At 33.8% G+C, this 9,404-nt stretch overlaps 3 protein-coding genes across 3 annotated transcripts; 2 read left to right on the top strand and 1 right to left on the bottom strand.

Moving 5' to 3' along the window:
* The first annotated feature begins 1,913 nt into the window (after window positions 1-1,913).
* Window positions 1,914-4,033, top strand: LOC141452048 (uncharacterized). Its single transcript, XM_074123867.1, has one exon. It carries the CDS (start codon window positions 2,540-2,542, stop codon window positions 4,031-4,033), a length of 1,494 nt encoding a protein of 497 aa, XP_073979968.1. The 5' UTR covers window positions 1,914-2,539.
* Window positions 4,034-4,404: 371 nt separating this feature from the next.
* On the top strand, window positions 4,405-6,198 carry LOC141452049 (uncharacterized). The gene has a single exon (XM_074123868.1). It carries the CDS (start codon window positions 4,405-4,407, stop codon window positions 6,196-6,198), a length of 1,794 nt encoding a protein of 597 aa, XP_073979969.1.
* A 1,572-nt stretch (window positions 6,199-7,770) lies between these two features.
* LOC141452050 (uncharacterized) lies at window positions 7,771-8,997 on the bottom strand. Its single transcript, XM_074123869.1, has one exon. The coding sequence runs from the start codon at window positions 8,995-8,997 to the stop codon at window positions 7,771-7,773; it is 1,227 nt and encodes a 408-aa protein (XP_073979970.1).
* Window positions 8,998-9,404: the final 407 nt, after the last annotated feature.

The following is a 9,404-nucleotide window of genomic DNA, read 5'->3' on the forward strand; positions in this document are numbered from 1 at the left end:
AGGCATGACAATAGGAAATTCACTGGTAGCCATTGATGATAATAATATCAATGTAAATGGAAACTGGTATAAAGGTACTCCTGGGTTATTACAATTATTATTTTTAAAAAAGCCTAACAAATACACTGTAGAAGATTTGGAAAATTATAAGGATATTTTAGAAGTTAGTAACGCACATAAACAACAATTTAGTGATGAAAAACATCTTAGCTCAAGCAAAGGATTTAAATACAAAAATATAATAGCTCCTTTATTTTATCCTTCTAACGGTGAACAGTCGGCTCAACCCTATTTCACACCACCATCAACTGCAGATCAAGTTACTAGGACACCTCGGACTACAATTGCAACAAAGCCTATTAAAAGAAGATACGGTCTAAGACATACGACCACTACTACTGGTAAAGGTATGGATGTGGGGCAAAATGTTTATGAACATTGGGATGATCCAAATGAATTAGTGGATCGACTTCGGCTCTTATATGCATCAACAAATGCTGGTCACACTGGACATGGAAATGAAATTCATTCTATAATCGAAGAGTTGAGAGAGGCGGATATTATTTATTAGGAATTACTTGTGGAATAAATTATCAGTTGTTGTTTGGTTTTCGATTTGTCTATAGACAAGTTTGACAGACCTTTGCATCACTTAAAAACAGTATTTCATGCTAGTGATGATGAAGATGGAGAATATATCGACTTTGAAAATAAAAGATTACTTGGAATCAACAGTCCAGTTGATAGTTCAGATGCTGTTAATAAGAATTATCTTGAACAATTTGTAACTAAAGAATTGGAAAAGTATATAAAAGAGTTAGATTTAGTAACAAATACATATTTACAAGAACACTTTGTAAACGTTATCTTTTAGATACGTATGACGAAGCCCGAAAACAAGTTACAGATAATTTTGTGCGCGGTTTATTCACTGTTTTTAGGAACCGAATAAGTTTATTGAATCCAAATGTTCCTATAACTGCTGCTACGCTTAAAACGATTTTTGAACCATAAAGTCATGTCTAGCAAAGAGGCTGTAGTTGTTGAACTTCATAGACCAGCACGTTCACGCTACCCTCGAAGGCGTACATTGCTCAAAGGTATTGATGATTTATGGCAAGCTGACTTAATGGAAATGATACCATATGAGTAGAGGGAAAAAGAGAGTTCTGGCGCATGACGTCATCAACGTCGGATCCAAACCCCCTCTTCCCGCCATGTGGGTTGGGGGGTCAGGTTAATATAAGAAAAAAAGTTTTTTAAAATACTCCTAGCTTCGATCCTGCGATCTTTTACTCCAAAGTCAGCAGCTCTAACCACTAGACCATCAGTGTTATTGGTAAAAGTATGTATTATTTAAATTCTATCAAGTTGTGGTGGTCACTCCGCCTTTCCTCGCCGTAGCTGTGCCGATGGAGCGTGAGGTATATGTGGTGGTGGGGGGGGGGATGTATTGCATTCTCCATAGCTTCATCTCTGTTCACGGTTTAGACCACTAACAACATGCACCTTTTTATATTAAAATTCATAGCTGCCTATATGGTCACATGTTGGAATGCTAGGTTAACATTACTAGAAAATGCAAATTAATCTTTAGTAAATAAGTTCTACACAATGGGGATTATAAGTATTAAAGTGCTAAGTGCATGTTCATTACCTTTCGCATCTCTACATACATTGTTTATACATTACATTACTTCCGCATTAGTTGAAAGTGCAAATGCATCTTTCGCCGTAATGGGAATTGCTAATATTAAATTTTTCTCACGCACATAAACATTCTATAGTCCATCTACCTAACTGGTTGTTAAAATACGAAGAATCATTTACCATCGCAAGTTAAATACGTGTTGTGGGGGGGGGGGGGGGTGATATTATTGTGTTTATAAACCACCTCCAGCTAGGAATTTTACTGAGTTTGCTGTCCTGTGTCTGCTGAAGAAAACTCCCATATCACAGTTAGTACACCATTTTGTATGTTTTTTTAATTTTTTTTTCTTTCAGAGTCTATAGTAACTAGAAGTTATTAGCATTACTTTTAATTTCATTGTTTTTAGATGTCTGATTTAAAGGAATTATTAAACCAAATAGCAGAAGAAGAAGAGACCCAATACCTTTCCGTGAGAGATTTAACTCTCAATATAGCCTACCCCATTATCAGTATAAATAAAATAAATACAAAATTTGGGGAAAGTATCTACGTAATTTTAAAAGAGAATAATCGAAAATTGAGATGTTTTTTACCGAAAATTTTCACAAAAAAGATAGATGAAAAAATTATTAATAAATACAAACCTCTTACGCTTTCCCTTATTTATAAGGGTATTGGAAAAAATAAATCTTTTCAGTTAGAATTTGCTTAATACATTTTATAAACAAAAAATATAAGTCTGATAACGAAATAATAGCCAAGGTTTTCAGTGGAAATAGAGGATATTCCCTAAGCAAAAAAATAAAAAGCTTATAATAATTCACAATAGTTCTGTTTCATTCAGACCTGTGTCGGTGAGGGTTACGTGTAAAACCGTGTGATTTCATAATGTCATCCAACTACTGCATTAAATGTAGTAAGTCCTTCACTTTAAAAAATAATCTTCGAAGGCATGAGAGATTTTGCGAGGGTAATGTTAGTTACTCTTGCAAAACATGCAAAAATATTTTTAGTAACAAATTTAATAGAGATAGACATGAATCTTTTTGTATTGGACAACCACCTCTCAAGAAAGTAAGAGTTGATGAGGATGTTTCCATTGAAAGACATCAGCAAACATTAAAGAAAAACTGTCTGGAACCACCCAAGATTCAACTTTTAAAACTTAAATCAGAGCAATATGAGTCAGCATGTTTAGGAAGGTTAAAATCTTATTTTGTGCGTTCTACGGAATTTGAAGACCTGGTTACATTTCTGCACTCTATTAAAAGCCGTCTGTATGAACTAATTAAACTTCAGTTAGAAAAGAAACATGCTTTGAAGATTAACATAGTAGTTGAATGTCTCTTTGAAAATGTAGCTGGGGAGCAGAGTGATCGCGCTTTTAAAACTCGCAACAAAGCTGTTTACACAACTACCGATCTCGATGAGTTTCTCGAACAGGAATTCAAGAAACTAGTAAATGAAATGGAAGAAAGTCAGTTAAAAAAAAGTGGCTGGCAGCTAGTTGGCGTTGATGGCGCGAGGTTGAGAATAAATATGTACAAGCCATTGGGAGGGTCAACTTATATAAAACTTCCTGACGCGATTGCAGCTAAGAAAGCTTGCATAAATCCCGAGAATTATGATGAACAGTGTTTCAGATATGCAGTGCTAGCTAAATATGTTGATAAAGATCCTCAACGAGTTAGTAAATATAAGCATGTGTCTCACAATTATGATTTTTCCTGTATTGCCTTCCCCACACCGCTTCATCAAATTAGGAAATTTGAGAAGGCAAATAGTATTTCTATAAATGTATTTGCACTTGATGAAGAGGATGCAATTTATCCGTTGAAGGTTACGAACAAAGAATTGCCAGACCATCGAGACCTTTTGCTCTTAGAAGATGGTGGAAAACACCATTATGTATATATTAAGGACTTTGAGAAATTAATACGTAATCAAAAGACTAGACATAATGGTGCGATTAAAGTATGTAAGCGTTGTTTCACTCATTTTGACAATCAGCATGGGAGAACTGCAGCTGAGAAATTAACTGAGCATGGTATATATTGCAATGATAATGATCCAGTAGCCGTTAAACTCCCAACTGATGAGCCCATTATTAAATTCAAAAACGTCCAACATCAGTTAAAAGTGAATTTTGTGATTTATGCAGATTTTGAGTGCATTTTAAATCAAATACATACATGCGCACCTTCTCCAGCGAGTTCATACACAACGAAATATCAAGAACATATACCATTTTCTTTTTGTACATACGTTAAACCTAGCGATGAAATAGATCATCTTTGGTTGACTAAAGAACCATTCTTGTATAGAGGAAGTAATGCTGCTCAATATTTCTTAGACCATCTCAAAGACATCAGTTTCTATTAACAAAATTTTAAAAAATTAATGAAGAAATGCTGATTGACGAATTAGAAGAGAGAGAATGGAAGGCGGCTAAGATCTGCTATCTCTCTAAGCAAGCATTTACAGAAGATAATCACAAGGTGCGTGATCACTGTCATATTTCCGGCATGTAAAGGGGACCTGTCTGCAATAAATGTAACTTACGATGTAGGACACCTAACTATGTCCCCGTTATCATTCACAACCTCAGCGGATATGACGCACATCTCATCATCAAAGAATTAGCTAAGGCACCTGGGAGGATTGACATTTTACCCCACTCAGAGGAAAATTTTATTTCGTTCACCAAATTCATTAATGGAATAAAATTTCGTTTCATTGACTCATTTAGATTTATGTCCGAGAGTCTAAGTCAATTAGTTTTATATCTCCCAAAAAACAGTTTCAGAGAAACAACAAAATTTTTCAATGAAACTCAGTTACCGCTTGTATTAAGAAAAGGAGTTTTCCCATATGATTACGTTAACTCTTGGGAGAGGTTAGAGGAAAACAATTTACCACCGAAAGAGGCATTTTACAGCACATTAATGGACAGTAACATTGATGAAGAAGACTACAACCACGCTATGAAGGTATGGAATCATTTCAAATGCTCTACCTTAGGAGAGTACAGTGATATCTATTTAAAAACAGATGTTTTGTTACTGGCTGATATCTTCCAAAACTTCAGAAATGTAACAATGGAGACACATAAAATTGATCCTGCACATTATTTCACAGCACCAGGAATGGCATGGGATGCGATGTTACGTTTAACCGGTGTCAAGTTAGAACTTTTACTAGATTATGATATGATTTTAATGGTTGAACGTGGAATAAGAGGAGGTATTTGTCAAGCTTCACTAAGACATTGCAAAGCTAACAATAGATACATGCATAATTACGATCCTTCTCAAGAATCCGTATTTATCATGTACTATGATGCTAACAACTTATATGGCGATGCCCAGAGCAGGTTTCTACCATACGGTGGTTTCAGATGGGTAGAACGACCAGAAGAAATAAGAGTTCAGGACATTCCAGATGATTCTGAATATGGATACATATTGGAAGTGGATGTGGAGTATCCTGAACATCTTCATTTGCTTCACGATGATCTACCATTCCTTGCAGAATCAATTGTACCTCCTAGCAGCAAAGCAAATATAAAAAAATTAATTCCTCATCTTGGCAAACGGGAGAGATATGTTGTTCATTACACTGCTCTCAAACAAGCTCTCGATTATGGATTAAAATTAGTGAAAGTTCACAGAGCCATACAATTTAAACAATCTCCCTGGCTTCTCCCATACATTAAGTTAAATACTGATATGAGAAAGAAGGCGGCTAACAATTTTGAAAAAAATCAATATAAATTGTATAATAATGCCAACTTTGGTAAGACCATGGAGAATGTTCGCAAGCGAATGAACTTCGAGTTAGTAAATAATGAAAAGAGAATATCAAAATTAATTGCAAAACCGAATTTTCTTGATAGAAAAATATACGACGAAAATTTAGTTGGAGTACAGATGGCTAAAACAAAACTATACTTCAACAAACCCATTTACGTTGGATTATCTGTACTTGATATCTCGAAAACAGTTCTTTATGGATTCCACTATGAAGTCATGCTCAACAAATATGGACCTGAGCGATTAAGCCTTATCTATACCGATACAGACGCCGTCTTATATAAAATAAGTACAGAAGATGTGTTCAAAGATATGAGGGAGTTGGAACATCATTTTGACACCTCAGACTATCCTCACGAGCACCCCAACTATTCTACCAAGAATAAAAAAGTGTTGGGGAAATTTAAAGATGAAGTGAATGGACAAATAATTAACGAAGTGATTGCCTTAAGACCGAAAATGTATGCCATCAATGTTGATGGTAATATAAAAAAACGTGCCAAAGGAGTTCAGAAAACCACTCTCAAACGGATAAGTTTTGAAGATTACAGACGTGTTTTATTTGAAAATATTTCCATGTTATCCATAATGAGATCTATTAGATCGAAGGAGCATAATGTTTTCTCCCTTGAAGTTAATAAACTCTCTCTCTCCGCAAATGATGACAAACGGATAATCTCACAAGATTTTATACATACTAAAGCCTATGGTTTTTGCAATGAAACCCTTACGTGAATATTTTTTGTTATTAGACTTATATTTAAATATAAAAAACATTTGTATTCTTATATTTTTTCTTAATCATTATTGTAATAAAAAAATTAATTCACTCTTGCAATGATATATAATATTGTAATATTAATTAGTAATATATATAATAATCCAAGAAAAGAAGAAGTAATCAAAGAAAAGTCTAAGGCTATGGATTCAATGATGCCTGATTCTATGAACATCAATGAAAAATTTCAAGTAAGTAAGGAGTAAAAAAAAAATTGGAAGTAGTAAAAATAGTGACAAAAATAAGCAAAACTAATAATTTTTTTTTTCAGATAATTGAAAGAATTTTCTTTCATCCCATGATCGAGAACATCAGAACAGTTAAACAAATCTTACAAATATTTAATAATGCTAGTATTGCAGCACTGATCATAGAAAAGGAAGCCAGTGAATATCACGTTTTTGTTAATAACAAGAATTTTTATTCGGGGGTATTTATACCAGCCATATCATCAATTGACTCTTTAAAATTTATAGGAAGAGCCCCAGTGAACAGTGTTCCATGTATGGCTTTTAAAAACAGTTCAACTGATTTTATCTTTAGATTTCAACCGAGAGGTGCTTTAACGCTGAGTAACTTTGAATATTCCTTGAGAATAAATAATAATGTTTGTTGTATAATGCACAATGAATATTTAATTCCAATAGTAAAAGTTGTTGATAACTCAGCTTCATTGAAAGTTGTAAGCCTTAAGGCAATTACCTCTAATTGTGATATGACTATGAGGTAAATAAATAGAACAGTTAAGAAAAAAAATCTTTTATTTAATCAAACCATTTTTCACAAACCATATACATTCTGGATTATAGAGTTTATGAATTTCACAGGGACACTTCTTAATATTACTTTCTAATTCGAGTCCACAAAAAATACATTTTACACTATGATTTCTTGCTTTGAAAAAGCCATGATATGCTAAAAATTCTGAGGAAAGAGGATAAGTCCAATGGCTAAATGTTTTTTCCCTTATTTTTGCATCATAGAGATCCACCTTTGATCTGTTCCTTGAAATCCAATCAACCAATATTTTTGCAAATTTTAATGAACAGTTAGATTTCCTTCCGCAATGGTAGATGCATTTAGTGAATTCCAACGTTGAAGTGAGACATTTCAGTGATGGACAGCCAAAATCTTGGAGGTCAAAGACTTCTTTTCCTATAAGTTCTTCAAGAAATATAGATTTTTCAAGTCCTTTAGCAAAAAGAATGGTAAGATTTTCAGTTGATTTCTGACATAAGCTTCTTAATTCGGAATATTCCACATCTCCATCATACCAATTTAATCCATGAAGGTTATGAAATATCCATTTATTTGCAGATAAATTTTGAGCATTTTCTTGAGATGGGGGTTTGAATAACCAGTGCCAAAACACTGAAGGGTAGTCCAAATCTATGATAGTCACTTCCTTGGCGATATAACAGTTTTGAGGAGTAAGGTAACCCTGGAAGTCAATCACAGCCGCACGCATTGTGAAAACTAAATTTCTTCTACAAAATCTTCCTCAATTAAATACTAACCCCCACTTCCACTTATATTCTCCTGACTAAACCCGACAGCGGATTATATTCAACTAAAGCATCATGAAAAAGTAATGCATAGACTGTTGTATTGGCTTTAAAATTTTCCGTCGTTTCTAGATCTATTCTAATATCAACTGAAGATGATCTAATTGCCTCTGATTGACGAGAACAATCTATAACTATAACAGGTCCTTCATCCCTAAATTCTTCTTTGCTTAAAAGAGGCTGATTTTCTTTAGCATAGTAGCTATGTTGAAAATTTCGATACATATAATAAAGAACCGTAAAATGATTCTTGGAAAAATCTATGTTGAGATCATCATAAGGATAAACTTCAGAATTTAGATGTAACTTTACATTTGATATACTACAGTGATTAAACTGAGACATATCACTTTCTGCATTATTCTTTTTATTTGTTTGAAATGCAATTATGATATAACGGGGCTTTTCTAGATTTGTTGACGTCTTCACAGACCAAGTTTGCTTGTTAGTATTAGTAGGCAAAGAAGGGTTCTCTACAAGGTCCCATGATCTAAATGCCATGTGAACGGTTTTTCCTTTATTGACTAAATTTAAAAACTTTAACCTTTGTTCATCAGACACTTTAACATATGGCATTTTCCATTGCACAGATTTTAGTTTAATAGAAGCTTTAACATTGGGGTGATCTTTTAAAACTTGAATGCTATCATTATCCGTTCTACTGCGATGTAGAATTAACTCATGTTTTCCATTTAGAATTATTTGATTGTAATCTTCAAAGAATCCCATAACAATGTCTAGTGGAATGCAAGCATCAAAATTACCATTTTCATCAGCTAATTTAACGTATTCAGTAGGCATCATCCAACCGCTCATTTCCATTCCTGACGCCTTATCTGGACTAAGAGATGCATAGTTTTTTAATGTACTTGTGATTCCAGGATTTCTAACGTGATCAACCAGCACACCATTCAACTGATACTTGATTTCGTCAAACAAAAACAAAAATCCATTTCTTACTATTCTCAGTTCACTTGGATCGATAGTTTTAGAACCTTCTTTAATCAATTGTCCTTGAATATATAGAAAACTTTTGGCCGGAACAGTGTAGATGTCTTGATGTTGAACGGCGATTATTATTTCGTCAGAATTGTCGAATGATTGGTTGAAAGGCTGATGAGAGTGAAATTCAAAGTCTGTTATTCTCTCCTCAAAATTCACTTTTTTATTCACATCTAGTATTTCTTCCATTTTGGTTTAATCAAAAGTCCTATACTTTGTAGAAAGTATATATTTGATGGTGTTAACGCTCGGTAGGGTAATCGTTGAATACTAGCTGATTTCACTTCAGCGTAATCCATTTTATACTTTCGAAAATCAATACCCATTTTTCTTTAGATGCAATCTGATGGTAATTCTTTCTCCGCGAAAATCCACCAAGTTCTGGTTTTGATCTGTTATAGCAAGTGTTATATTGTTGATTACTTCACCGATAACTGGAAAGTAAATGACTGGAGAAGGTTCTTGCACGATTTTAAATCCTGGAGGAACTAATGGTGAAAATTCGTATATAGTATGTCCTGGTTTCCCGTTTCTATATGAACCGGATGCTATATTACAGTTAATTGCAACTGTATTGACACTATGAATCTGTACAA

The sequence above is a fragment of the Rhodnius prolixus genome, unplaced genomic scaffold (genome assembly GCF_049639745.1).
Source record: "Rhodnius prolixus isolate KJV_2025 unplaced genomic scaffold, Rpr scaffold_32, whole genome shotgun sequence".
NCBI classification, from domain to species: domain Eukaryota; kingdom Metazoa; phylum Arthropoda; class Insecta; order Hemiptera; family Reduviidae; genus Rhodnius; species Rhodnius prolixus.